We start from the raw sequence: 15,130 nt of genomic DNA, 5'->3' as shown, positions 1-15,130 counted from the left end.
AAGGTCCACTCGGAAGCGAAAGCACACACGCAAGGAATTTCCGGCCGAGCCAGCACGAAACGGTCGCCAGTCGACCCCACTTTCCCCCGCGGCGAGGCCAGTGGAATTACCGGTGGCACCTGCCGCGGTGCATGAGTCGGCAACAGGACTAACAGACTTGGCCCAAATGGGTAAGAAAATGGACGAAATGATGGGATTAATGGCACTCTTTCAAAAACGTTTAGATGAGGTGGCGGCGACACAGAAAGGGATGCCCCCCCCTCGTGCCGACAGCTTCTGATCCAGTGATGCAAGTATGGGCTCTGCAGGGAACTACTGTGGGGTCACACGGTCCTGGCACTGCAGCAGCCGGCTTGCAGGTTTCCGCAGTTGCAGTGCCACTACCAGCTGCACCCTGTTGATGCATGACAACGCAGGTGCAGACACTAGGAAGATGGGGAAGAAAGATGATGAGAAAAAAGTTAGGTACCAGCGTTGGCCCGAGAAGACAATAGAAAATTGGACCGAGGCATTTAACATTCTAGCAGCAGTAATAGTGCAAAAGGACCCAGCTCAGAGTGAGGCATTGATGGAATACGCCAACACCATCCAGCAGGGTGCAAGGGAGTCCGGGGGGATGGGTAGGTTCTGGTACGATCAAGAATTTAGGAAGACTATGGCTAGCTGCTCTGAAGTAGGGTGGGAACATAAGGATATCCAGCTCTGGATCAAACACATGTGCAGGACGGGCAATAATCAGAGAGACACACAGTACAAGGCACAAGGTGAATTGGACACTAAGAAGTGGGAACAGTTCCTGAGGCGTTCCTTCCAGCAGCCCTTTCGGGGGGGTCGGGGGAAGGGCCATGGATCCGGACCTAGACGTTTCAACTCTGGAACCTGTAGACTGTTCAATGGCGGGACATGCACCTGGGGTAGAGCTTGTAAGTTTGCCCATAATTGTAGCAAATGTGGTGCCCAGCACGCAGCAATCACTTGCACCAACGGCAAGAACCCCTCCCCCTCCACAGCACAGGGAACGGACGGAGCACGCAGTAGTGCTCGGGGAAGCGAGGGCCCCTCCCATAGAATCAAGGGCCCCTCTCCCATAGTGTTGCAAAATTTTTTACCGTTACTCCGATTGTACCCGCTAGTGAAAGAACGAACGCTACTGGCACAAGGTTTTGTGGATGGCTTTGGGATACCTTACAAAGGCCCCCTGGGTTCCAGGGACGCTTTGAACCTCAAATCAGCCAGGGACCTACCACAGGTTGTTGGTAATAAGATCAAGAAGGAAGTTTACCTGGGGAGGGTGGCGGGCCCATTTCCTCCCCCCCTGAAAAATGTTTTAGTTTCACCACTAGGAGTAGTGCCAAAAAAGCAGCCTGGGGCATACCGGTTGATTCACCACCTATCTTACCCGGAGGGCAACTCGGTCAACCATTGGCTCGAGGAAGGGGCGTGTTCCGTGTCCTATTGCTAGACATGGCCATAGACATGATTAGGAGAACAGGTAAGGGGGCGTGTGGCTGGCCAAGGCTGACATTGAATCAGCATTCCGCCTCCTGCCTGTGCATCCCAATAGTCAACACTTGTTGGGCTTCAAGTGGGAGGGCGCATTCTTTTTTGATCGCTGCATGCCTATGGGTTGCGCAGTTTCGTGTGCCTATTTCGAAACGTTCAGTTCCTTCCTCCAGTGGGCCCTCACCAGCAAGCATGGCATTTCCCAAGTCACACACTACCTGGATGACTTCCTATTTTTTGGCAGGGAGGGTTCCCAAGAGTGCACAGAAGCCTTGCGGGCCTTTGAAGAGCTAGCGGATCATTTGGGTGTCCCCCTGGCCCCAGGGAAAACTGAGGGGCCTTCTCAAACATCGAACTGGATACCATTAAAGGGGAATCTAGGCTACCAGCTGACAAGGTTAGCGACCTGAGGCAGGACATTAGGTCACTGGTTGACAGGAGCAAGGCAACACTTGAGGTGGTCCAGAGTCTTTTGGGCAAATTGAACTTTGCAGGACGAGTTATACCAGCAGGCAAGGTGTTCTCCCGCAGGCTAGCAAAAGCTACGGCTAACATTCGAAAGAAACATCACCTAGTACGCCTGGGGCCTGGGTTGAAAGCAGACCTTCAGATTTGGGATGAATTTTTGAGGAATTGCAATGGCACCGTGATATGGAGGGCACCATGGGAAAGCAGCCAGGAACTTCGCCTGTTTTCAGATGCGTCTGGTAGAGAAGGTTTCGGGGTGATCTTTGGTGAGGAGTGGTGTGCCATGAGATGGCCAAACGTGTGGCGCAAGAAAGGGGTGACCGCAAACATAACAGTGCTGGAGCTATTCCCCATAGTGTTGGCACTACATTTATGGCCAGAGGGACTGGGCAACAGGAAAGTGGTCTTTTGGTCGGATAACATGGCCGTGGTCCAGGCCATCAATGGGTTGTCAGCCAACTGCCCAATGGTCCTGAGCCTGCTCAGGGAATTAGTCAGGGCAGGTTTACGGAGTAACATTGAGTTCAGGGCAAGGCATATCGAAGGGGTGAAGAATGTGGCAGCTGATGCTCTCTCTCGCTTTCAGTGGCTCCGATTTCGAGAGGCCTGGCCGCAGGCGAGGGAGGCGATGACACCATTCCCGGCACCACTCTGGCGACTCCTTCAGTGGGGGAGCGGTTGAAGATGATGGGACAGCGTTCTTTGGCCCAGGCTACCCGGAGAAGATATGCGGCCCAGCTGACCACTTTCCGGGCAGTAACACTGTCCCTGGGAGCATCTGCGCTAAGTCCGGTAGAACAGGTTGAGACTTTTGTGGTGTGGGCAAAGGAGAATGGCAAGGCACATTCATGGGTGTGCGGCCACCTGGCAGCGCTCAAACATGAGACCAAGCTTAGCGGAGCCGAAGATCCCACGAGTTCATTCAGGATTAGGGCAGCGTTGAAGGGGTGGGCCTGTGAGGAGGTTAGGTCCCCCGACAGGAGGGTGGGGATCGAATTCCCCGCATTGCAGCGTATAATGGACATTTTGCCGTCAGTGACCAATTCAGCGTTCGAAGCTCAGCTTTTTTCAACAGCCTTCTGCTTAGCGTTCTTTGGCACCTTTAGAGCTAGCGAGCTGGTGGCCAAATCCAAGTCGGACAGATCGGGGAGAGCTCTGGACATGATGGATGTTTGTGCGAGGGATTCCCTCATACTATGGGTGCGGAAATCCAAGACGGACCAGGCGGGAAAGGGGGTGTCAATCACATTGCAAGCGCTGGAGGACCCCAGATATTGTCCTGCTGCCACGGTTAAGGAATACTTGAGGATCAGGCCACTGCTGGGGGGCCACTTCCTAATCCATGCTGATGGCACACCTCTCACTAAATTCCAGCTGGAGCGCGTAATGGGCGCAGCCTTGGCCAAGACAGGTCTGTCAGGGACAGGTCAAAAATTCTCTAGCCACTCATTCAGGATAGGGGCAGCTACGGCCGCATTCAGGGCCGGGTTGGGCGAGGAAGGAGTCAAAAGGGTAGGGAGGTGGTCATCCGCTTGTTTCCAGCGATACATCCGCCCTTAAATACTGCTGGTCGCTACAATTGCGAAGTGATTTGTAATATGTGACATATGTTGCCATGTGGCATCACGTCTTCGAATTGGAGTTTGCAGTGCTTACGTATAATGTTACTTCGCATCACGTATTTCGAGTGGAGTTTGCGGTGCTCACGCATAATATATATGTCGCATCACGTCTTTCGAGTGGAGTTTGCAGTGTTCACCAATAAACAAAGTGTTAATGTGATAGTGTTTGGAACTCTCCTTCCTTTCGTAGTGAAACAAAGTGTTAATGTGTTAGTGTTTGAAACTCTCCTCCTTTAGTTGTGGCGTCACCATTGTCTCGTTTCTTTGCAGCTGACTGTTGCGTGTGGGTGATGGGCCATTCCTACGTTCCCAGGCTAGAACGATGGGCGACATCCAAGAGATGGAATTTGACTTTTGCAAAGACACAAATACTGTGGTTGGGTTTTCCTGGAATGAGATGGGGTCACCTGAAGTACAAGCTTGAACAATGCCTGGCAGTACGGGGCGGTCCTCCCAATATTCTCATTATCCATTTAGGAGGGAACGATCTGGTCACGGTGGGGAGGAGGGCCCTGGTTCAGGCAATGCAGAAGGATGTGGCAGCAATAACTAACAGGCTAGGAGCGACTGAGCTAGCTTGGTCAGAAATTGTCCCTCGCAAAGTGTGGAGGGGCGCGCGATTGCTGGTTGCAATAGAGCAGCCCCGCAGGAGGGTCAACAGGTCCATGCAAAAGTTTATGGAAAAGAGGGGCCTGGGGTTCATCAGGCATGCACTCATACAAGAAGGAACTGAAGGGTATTACGAGAGCGACGGGGTGCACTTGTCTGAGTTGGGTATGGATGTTTTCCTCCTAGATATACAAGAGGCTCTGTCAGCGGCAGGTTGTAAGTAGCATGTTGGGAGGGGGGCTCTGTCATCGACGGGGGCCTCCTCCAGAGTTGTGGCGGAGTACAGGGCGATCTGGAAGCAGACGGACAGTAAGGGTACCTCTGCGGCAGAAGGGTACCGTAAGGGTACCTCTGCCTGGCACAGTAAGGGTGCCTGAGCCAAGGACCTGGAGCCAAAGGAGGTTCCGGGAAACCACGACGGCGCCCTGTTAGTCCTTCGGGCGGTCAGGGGGCCTGAACCGACCGGGGATGTGCCCCACCGCTCCGCCCTGACAGGGGGGGCGGGAGTATAACAAAATGGTAATGTGCGGCACCGTTAGAGCATCGTCTCGCCGTGCAAGATGGCTCCTTAGGCATGCGGGACAGCGAGGGGCTGCCTGCTTTGGATCGCCTGTAAGATGACCCACCATAACGTCATACCTGTCTTGTATGAAATAAACATGCAGCAGTTCTTTCCCACAGATATGTGTCCTGAGTTTCTTTGTGAAGTGTAAGTGTGTAATTGTCAAGCGGGGCGAGCACATGGCGGTGTGGGCACTATGCCGCTGACCGCGCGACCCGCAGGGGAGCATGGGCGGGGCAGCGCCTTAGTCCCACACGACTGGCGAGCGGAGCATCCTGTTTGCGCCCCTCCCTGTGCCCACCTCCTTATCACAAGCCAATGGGGAGGGCTCACCTGGGAGGAGGGGCGCCCTTCCGGTATTTAGCGCGGCAGCGCCATTGCTCGGCCTCTCTCTCCCTGCGGCATTCTCCCTCGGCTCTGCGCTGTTCCCACCCTGGTACCCTGACCCAGCAGCAGAGCGGCGGTGCGAAATGTTGAATTTTATAATGGTCTAGTTTTGTGTTGCAGGCGGAGTCACAGGGCGATCTGGAAGCAGACGGACAATAAGGGTACCTCTGCGGCAGAAGGGTACAGTAAGGGTACCTCTGCCTGGCACAGTAAGGGTGCCTGAGCCAAGGACCTGGAGCCGAAGGAGGTTCCGGGAAACCGCGACGGCGCCCCGTTAGTCCTTCGGGCGGTCGGGGGGCCTGAACCGACCGGGGGTGTGCCCCACCGCTCCGCCCTGACAGGGGGGCGGGAGTATAACAAAATGGTAATGTGCGGCACCGTTAGAGCATCGTCTCGCCGTGCAAGATGGCTCCTTAGGCATGCGGGACAGCGAGGGGCTGCCTGCTTTGGATCGCCTGTAAGATGACCCACCATAAAGTCATACCTGTCTTGTATGAAATAAACCTGCAGCAGTTCTTTCCCACAGATATGTGTCCTGAGTTTCTTTGGGAAGTGTAAGTGTGTAATTGTCAAGCGGGGCGAGCACATGGCGGTGTGGGCACTATGGGGAGGACAGAGTGGGAGGCCGCAGAGAACATGACGTGCACCAACGAGGAGGTATGGTTGAGAGCAACCTATGAAGAGGAGAGTCGTGCTGCTCATGGTTAGCAGCAGGGTGCGATTCAGTGAGGAGGGAAGGATGCTGCACTCACAACATATGTCAACGAACAGAAATAATCAAGAGAATGACATGCCAAACTATATTTAAAATGTTTTTAAAGACATTGAAAATTCTTACACAATGTATAATGGCGCCAACGCGAGGAGCCACTTCACTCTCTGCACTGAACCCTGCATCTACCACTGTCAATGTCTAATTCTTAAATAACACTCGAGACACCATCCCTCCCTAAGCTCCCCTCACACTGACGGTCCTCCTCTCTGACCCTTGACTTGGGTGTTGTACCGCTGTCCCGGAGTCCTGTAGTATGTTAGTTTATAGTTTATTTAATTATTTATATTGTATTAAAGTGGTGAATGTTTCCTTAAGATGTACATTCCTTTGTTGATGACATATACCACATTCCAGCCATGGTGTTATGAATGTTCTATGTTTTACTGTTGGTCAGTTTCCTGTGAGTTGTGGATCTGACCAGACGTGCTCTTATTCTGGAGAATAAATTCAGAATTATATTACCAATTTGCTTCTTCTATTTTATCAAATACTACATTATATTGGCGACGATTGGGATGCTGAGAAGTTTCATTCAACACAAATTTTTTATTATTGAAAATTTTTCATACAAGCCGATTTTCCTTGAAAACGAACCTACGTCTCCTCAACTCTGCCTTCCAATTGAAGCGGCGCTTCCTGAACATCTTCAAAACAAAAAACTGTGAGTTACGAGTTATTTTCAATTTTGTGCGTTTCTACCCCTTCGCGCACAAAGCGTTTACCTTTAAACGCATTCCGTTGCTCCATGCGCAGACGCTCGCTCCAGCTCTCGAGCTTCACCGCGCCTCTTAGCAACATCTACACTCGGCAACGCTCCAGTGTTGTTAGTACGAGTCATCGCGTCTCAGGTCAACCAACGTGACCTGACGTGACGTGTACGTGCCGCCATATTGGAATTCTTCACAGAGCACGTCTGACTTCAGTAATACTTCAAGGTACACTCGGCTAAAGATATTTTTATCGTTTCAGAGCGCTTTCATGCTGAAGTAAGACACATTTACTTTATATTCAACATAAACGTTTCCTGTGTACTTTGCTCTGCATATTAATTCAAAACTATTGAATTTTTTTTCTTTGATTTCGTTTTTATTTAAACATGACTGATGATTCTACTTCCAGCAATACTGCTTCTACATCATCTTCTTGTATCAACATTAGTATCAGCACACCTAAAGAATTTTTAATTTCTCCTGGTGATCCTATAATAAAGTGGGATGAATGGAAAAATTATTTTTTGAATTACATCGCCACTTTGGAGGATAATGTTGGTATTTTATCACCTGACAGAAAATTGCGTATGCTACTGCACAGTCTTGGTCCTGAGGGTCTCAGGGTTTATGAACAAATGCAAAAACCTGATAGGTCTGGAGATTATGACAAATTTAAAACTGCTTTATCTGATTTAACAGAACATTATTCACCTACAGTTTGCATCGGTGTGACAAGACGTGCATTTTTTAAACGCAAACAACTGCAGAACGAGACTGTTGAAGAATATGTCTCTCAACTAAAAATTTTGGCTGCACAGTGCAAATTTGGTGTTTTACACGATGAATTAATCAGAGATCAAGTTGTGGTTTGTACAAAAAACAAGAGTATACAAGACAGGCTTTGGATTGAAGGAGAATCTAGCCTCAAAGATGTCATTACCTTACTAAAAAAGGCTGAATTATCAGATAGAAGTTCCAAAGCTTTGTCTAAACAATCGGATTCTGCCTCCACACCTACTGTGAGTAATATATCTGATAACAAGAAGAAAAACTTTTATACAAAAAAGAATACAAGCAAAAAATTCCAAACCAATAAGAATTCTTCTTCATCTAGCAAGAAAACTTTTAATAAGAACAAATCTTTTCAGAGTAGTTCATTTTCATTTGCATGTTACCGTTGTGGTGACAAAAACCATAACGCAAGTTCTGAGAATTGCCCTGCTAGATCTGCAAAGTGTTCCAATTGTGGTACCGTTGGTCATTATGCTAAAGTGTGCAACAAAAAATCCTATCAGCATACTAAAGTAGCATGTATTACAGATACTTCTTCTGATTATGACTCTGACATAAGCTTATCATCTCCCAATTCTTCTGCAAATGCACAATGTAATATTGTTTTAGTTGTTGGGGAGGATGATAGAAGCAAACCCTTATGCATTGTGAAATTTGGGGGTATTCCTGTTGAAGTTGCTGCTGACTCAGGATCTCCCTATACTATTGTCAACAAAAAGATTTGGGAGAAGGATTTGGTTAATGAATTAGGTCCTCACTTAGAGCCCAGTGACATCCTTACTGAAAGCTTTACTGGTAACACTATAGAAATGTTAGGTTTTCGTTCTTTGGTTTTTGAATTCAAACATCGTACTGCATTTTGTAAATTGTACATCGCTGTTGATGGTCCTCCTGTTTTAGGCTGGAGAGATCAAAGATCCTTACACATTGTTCTTGATCCTAACAGTGTTGAACAAGTCCTAGTTACTGGGGTAAGTGAAGATACCAAGAATTGGATTCTCAAAGAGTTTCCGAACGTTTTTTCAGGTAAGATTGGAAAATTCAAAGGCTTTTCTCACCGCATAAGACTGAAGAGTAATGCTGTACCTATAATTCATAAGGTGCGAAACATACCACTAATTGTCAGAGATGAGGTTAAAAATGATTTGTTAAAATTACAAGAGAGTGGTATCATAGAACCTATTGAATCGTCTGAGTGGATTTCTCCATTGGTGGTCGCTAGACGGACTAATGGAAAAATCCGCTTATGTGTTGATTTGAGAAATTTAAATAATAACATAATTGTGGATCAGTTTCCGTTACCCAGGATCGATGAAATGTTGTCTTTAACTCATGGTGCTAAATTTTTCTCTACGCTGGATTTATCTTCAGCGTACCACCAAATCACTTTACATCATTCCAGCCGTGATCTTACTGCATTTTGTACTCCTTTTGGCTGTTTTCGTTTTCGCCGCATGCCATTTGGTTTGGCCTCTGCGGCTGCAGTTTTTCAGCGCCTCATGTCACAATTATTCGGTGATATGGCTGGGGTCATCTTCTTCCAAGACGATATTCTTGTTTTAGGTAAGGATGCTACACAACATGATTCTAGACTGAGACAGGTTATGAGAATCCTTGATGAAAAATGTCTAACTGCAGAAATTTCTAAATGTACTTTTTCAGAAGACAAAGTTGTGTATCTAGGGCATGAGATCAGTGACCAAGGAATTAGACCTAAGACTAAACTCATAAGAGCCATTTCTGACGCCCCTGCTCCTAAATCAAAAGATGATTTGAGATAATTTCTGGGTTTAGCGGAATTTTACTCCAAATTTGTTTCTAATTTTAGTGAGAAAACTTTTCCCATGCGTGTTCTTTTGAAGAACAAAGTACCTTTTGTTTGGTCGCAGGAATGTCAACAAGCTTTCGAAATTATTAAACAGGCTATTTGCTGTGCCCCCAACTTACAAGGATTTGATCCCACTGCTTCTACATTCATTACTACTGATGCTAGTTCTAAAGGCTTAGGGGCAGTTCTAACTCAATTGTCCGAATCTAATCAGGAAGTGGTAATTGCTTTTGCCTCTAGATCCCTTACACCTACTGAGGAAAAATACTCAGTAATTGAAAGGGAAACTCTAGCAGTTGTGTGGGGGTTAGAGCATTTTAGAAAATTCATTTGGGGTATGTCATTTTGTGTGAGAACGGATCATAAACCCCTTACCAAATTATTGACCACACAAGGTTTGTAAATGTAAATGTAAATGTAAATGTAGTTGAGCTTATATAGCGCACAGCTACCCGCAGTGGGTGTCCCGGCGCTTGCTTAGGGAACCCTTCCTGGTATTCCCCTGTGAGATAGCAGGGTATCCACAAGGTGAAAGTCAGGCATCCCGCCGCGAGGGGCCGTTGTGGAGATTAAGCAAGCTATTGCCCAGAGTCGCAGAGTGTGAACCCGTGAGTCGAGGAGGCACCGGAGCGAGAATTATCGAGTCCGTGGAATTTTTTTTAGCCCAAGACCCGCCGAGGCGGGGAATTGAACCCTGGTATATTTCTACTTAGGAATGATAAAATAATTCCACCCATGTCTGTTAGATCTCACATTATGCAGTTGTCCCATGAAGGTCATCCAGGCATCTCTCGGACAAAATCCAGAGTGAGAGACCAGTATTGGTGGCCAGGAATGGATAATGATATAGAAAAACTTGTTAGAGCATGCATTAATTGTGAAGTTTCGGACAAATCAAAGAAAACCTTCAATCCACCTTTGGGAAATGTTATTGCTCCCAAATTTCCTTGGGAAGAGTTAGCCATGGACATCATGGGACCTGTCAATTGGTTTGATAACAATGTTAAGTTTATTATTGTTATTGTGGATTTATTTTCAAAGTGGTTTGAACTGAAAGTAGTCGAGAAAGCCAACACAATTATTATTATTGAATTCTTGGAATGTGTATTCATCCAAGAAGGTTCTCCTTCATCTGTCTTAACTGACAATGGGCCTCAATTTAAGTCTAAAGAAATGCAATTGTTTTTCACTTCAAAAGGAATTAACCATAAGTTTACACCTCTATACCACCCTTCTTGTAACGGAGTTGTGGAAAGGCTTAACAGGGTCATTAAAAACGACATTCAGCTGTGTTTTAAGTCAAATCTCGTTTGGGAAAATGAATGTAAGAAAATGTTGTGGGCATATAGAGTTACTCCACATCCTTCTTCTGGCAAGTGTCCTTTTTCTTTAATGCGGTGTAGAGTTCCTTTTTCAAAAACTAATCCAGGTTGGATGAAAAGGAATGATATGGTTTTCTATGATACTGATGCAATAAACTCTAAATTGTCTTCTTTTCAAACTAAAAATAAATTATACCATGATTGTAAACATGGTGCAAAACCTGTCAAGTTAAAAATTGGAGATTTTGTTTGTATTAAAAATGCTAAGAAGGTACCCAAAGGTCAGAGCAAATTTAGTTCTCCTAAAAAGGTTGTAAAAATTCACGAAAATTCTGTTACTTTGGAGAATGGTGAAAAATGGCATTTAAGTCGCTTAGCTCCATCTCAACACCAGCATGAACATGTTTCTTCGGATACTACAAAGGTTTCTCTTGGGCATTTTTGGTGTTTTGATTGTATTCAATCTGACATCTCAGATTCTGTTCAGAATTCTTGTGATTCTAATCCTCTTGTAAATAGGGATTGTTCTCAAGATGAGGTTTTTCCTTCAAATGTTTGTGATAATGTCAATTCTCCTTCAAATGCTGGTGATAATGAAGCCTGTGCTTCTAATGTTTGTGATGATTGTATACCTGTTCACCAAGATAGAGAATCCGTCCAGAAATCTTCTTTTGGTAGATCTGTCATTAGACCTTCGAAATTTCAGGAGTTTTTTGTGTATAAATAATTAAAAAAAATAAAAATAAAAAAAAACAAGAGGGGAAGATATGTAGTATGTTAGTTTATAGTTTATTTAATTATTTATATTGTATTAAAGTGGTGAATGTTTCCTTAAGATGTACATTCCTTTGTTGATGACATATACCACATTCCAGCCATGGTGTTATGAATGTTCTATGTTTTACTGTTGGTCAGTTTCCTGTGAGTTGTGGATCTGACCAGACGTGCTCTTATTCTGGAGAATAAATTCAGAATTATATTACCAATTTGCTTCTTCTATTTTATCAAATACTACAAGTCCCTCTTGCAACTTGCCCAATTACCTTCTCACCCTTCTCTCCACCAATCAGGGCCCTGCTCCTGTCTAGTGCAAAAGATCCATTTCGCTGTCTCATCTTCCGCCTGCACTCCCTCTTTCACCCTCTCTTTTTGAGCCCATTTACCTTGATGGTGCTGGTGCTTCGCTCCTCGTATTTACACTCACACAGCAGACAATAGGCTTCAACATCAGGCCCTGGTACAGGCTTTGGGTTCACCATGTGAAAGCAGTTACTGTGGAGGATGAAAGGAAACTAACTCAGATGTCAAGAAAAACAGCATTTTAGAGCAAGACCCACTTTAGAATACAGTAGAAGCATAAAACAGATACAGTACTGGCATACGTAGCTACAACTCGCACTAATGTCAATACTTAAACGCACAGCAAAAAGGGGCCAGCTTCGTTAAATGTCACCATCCTCTAATTCTCTCCTCCATCCTGTAACCAAAGTAATTAGTCTCATCCTGTCCCAGTCTAAAAACGGGCATACAACTTTATATAAAAATAATGCCTCCAATAAGCGGAAACAAAATGAATAAGGTCGGTCGTGGGCATGTATGCATATTTTTGCAAACATATGCAATATAAAAAAATGGCAAACGTATGATAAGTAAAAAATAAACAAGTGGCCCAGCAGCTTAAGCGCAACAGCGTGCACTGCTTTTCGGACAGCCAATTGATAAAATAGGCTGACTCCTTTCCCTATTGTGCATGCTGTGACAGGCGAAAGCATAATGTAAATGACAGCTGAACAGTCCAATCGATGAAGAGGGCTGACCAAAAGTCACTGCATGCATTTATATATGCACATATATTTATTATGATTTTTTGGGAAACCTTGAAGTCCGAATACAGATAAGCTGCCTTTAGACAAGACCTAAGAATGCATTCACCTCATGAAATAGAAAAACTAACCATTTCTTTTTTTTTTCCTCTTTGGACACTATACAATGCAGCATGCTTCACTTGTGCAAATATATGAAACCATCTGGTCCAGCATGACACACGGTCGTTGGGTTATATTGCACTGAATAACACTTGCAAAGGTGCGTGATTGTACGTAAGGCTGGAAGAAAACACTTTCCATTATAGGTCGGTATTCAGCATCAGCATATTTACACTTCCATCAATAGCCCCATGTTCATGCCAGGGACCAGCATATTCAAGAAGAGGTTACTTTCTTGAGGTCAATGCATTTAGCAGAGGGTATATCTATAACTAGACAGCCCTTCACACCAGCATAACATGTATGCATCCAATAAACTCTTTCAGTGGAGATTCAAGGCACTACTGGAGGTCATACGCTGTTACACTGTACATAAAAGAAGGGGAAGATCAATCAGTATTTGTTAAGCAGAACTACTCAGCCGGGAGGGTTTCAGGGTACCGGTGGAGGGGTGCTGGGGGGGGGGGGGGGGGGGGCTTCAGGTTCTCATGGGCACTGAAGTTCAGTCAGAGAGCCGGGTCTTGAGATCCTGCCTGAATTGGGTCAGCAACGGGGATAGCCTGAGGAGGAGAGGCAGGGTGTTCCAGGTTTTGGCGATGAGCTAGGAGAAGGACCTTCCTCCAGTCCTGGTCTTTCAGATCCGAGGGACGATGGCAAGGGCCAGTTGGGCAGAGCGGAGGTGTCTCGTGGGTATGTGGAATGAGAGGCTGTGGTTCAGATATGCTGGTCCTGCGTCGAGGAGGGCTTTGTAGGCGTGTGTGAGGAGCTTAAACGTAACTCTTTTGTTGACTGTGAGCCAGTGGAGTTCGCGCAGGTGTTTCGAGATTTGGCTGCAGCAGGGGATGTTGAGGACCAGTCTGGCTGCAGTGTTCTGAATGTTCTATAGTTTCCTGAGGAGTTTCAGGGTGACGCTTGTGTAGAGTGCGGTGCCATTGTCGAGCCTGCTACTGATGAGTGCATGGGTGACCGTCTTTCTGGCCTTAGAGGGGATCCCTCTGAAGGTCTTTCAAAGCAGGCGAAGAGTGTGTAAGCATGATGAGGAGACGGCGTTGATCTGGTGGTTCATTGTGAGCGAGGAGTACAGTATGAAGCTGAGGTTTAATGCTTGGTCCATGGGTGTGGGGGGGGGGGGTCCTAGCGTGGCGATCTGCCTCTACATTACATAGAAAGTCAACTTTCAAAACATTATTGTAAACAGCTTAAGAAAATCGAATTGGGGGAAAATGAAGGTAAAACGGTAAAGGTAGGCTATGTACGTGTGAGGAGGTAGTGCTACGAACGGGTGATAAGGTAAGGGGAAAAAAGCACAAGGGATTTGGAGAAGAATAGAACATGCGTGGTGTGGGTCCAGAAAGAGGGAACTGAAAGTAGGAACTGTTCAGCGCGCATAGTTTAAAAGTACGTTGAAAAAAAAGGGGTTTAGTCTGTTGTGAAAAGTAATTAAAGTATTTGATTATCTGGTCCAGGATGCAAGCAAATTCCAAATTGTAGTGGCAACACCGTAGAAGGCTTGGGTGGCTGCTTCAGTGAGGTTGAATTTCTTGCGTTCCAAAGAGTCTGTAGACTCAGTGTTCTTAAGGGGCCCAATGAAAGTCCTAACATTAAGCCAGGCACAGTATGGAAACGTTTGCAGACCACTGATTTAAAGGTTGAGTGAAGGTATTTAGGTTTGTTAAAAATTGTGTTTTGTAATCAAAACAGGCTAGTTGAAATTTTATTTTGGCTTAGAGGGGGAGCCTGTGTAAGTCTTTGAGTAACGTGATCAGGGTTTTGTCCCTGAAAGCAATCTTGCCACTGAGAGCAACACGGCTCTGATGGGTGAATTTCCAACATCTATATTGGAGAGCACTAATGACTGGACAGCGGTTCTGAAGTCTGATACGTGGGGTAACCTAGATAGGAGTTATATATACATCATGCATATGACACTGTCATATATGTATGTCATATATGTATTCGTTTAGTTCATCCTGAAATGCATAGACAAAATAGAACAGTGCTAAGGTTGAGGTTCCGTGAATTCTGAACCTTGGTCATAAAGGTCGTGGTTCTGTTACGATTTTGGTAACAGCGAACCGTAAACACTGAGCTCAGCAAGTATGAGTGTTTTTGTCATGTTACACCGATGGATTCACTGTGTATTTGAAGATTTCTTTCTGAACCCTTGGGTTCCATTTTGTGCATGGCAGCCATTTTGTGGTTGCCCTCACATAGGCCGATGACTTTAGCTGACTCCTGTTTGACCTGAAATGAACTGACCCTGCTGCCTGAAGCTGACCTTGCCAAACCAGTTCTTGCCATTTAGCTGATCGAGATAGAGATCAAAGAGCAGGACATTGCTGAGTTTATGGTACATGCACACACCTTCTATCTCGCCTCTCATCTGTCTCTGTTCCTTCTTTATGGCCTATTTACGATGGGGATGTCCCCATTTTTATTATGGGTCCGATCGACCTGTCTGATGAAAATTGTTAAGTTTAACCAATGATTGATTTTGGGCTGGACAAACTGAAAAATGGGCTTGTCATCATGATCCTGCTTTTGTCATGGAAAACATGTGAGTGGTC

General features: G+C 45.8%; 1 protein-coding gene across 2 annotated transcripts in view; it reads right to left on the bottom strand.

Annotated features, from left to right (window-relative positions):
- Positions 1-15,130, bottom strand: part of TMEM9 (transmembrane protein 9) — a 245,839-nt gene that overhangs the window by 117,245 nt on the left and 113,464 nt on the right. For both annotated transcript variants that reach the window (XM_078641248.1, XM_078641247.1), the window contains exon 4: positions 11,742-11,850. In XM_078641248.1, coding sequence (XP_078497374.1) covers positions 11,742-11,850 — 109 coding nt within the window. The remainder of the gene's footprint in view (positions 1-11,741; positions 11,851-15,130) is intronic.

This window comes from Lissotriton helveticus, chromosome 5_1, assembly GCF_964261635.1.
Source record: "Lissotriton helveticus chromosome 5_1, aLisHel1.1, whole genome shotgun sequence".
Lineage (NCBI taxonomy): Eukaryota > Metazoa > Chordata > Amphibia > Caudata > Salamandridae > Lissotriton > Lissotriton helveticus.
This window is presented reverse-complemented; position numbering and strand designations above follow the sequence as displayed.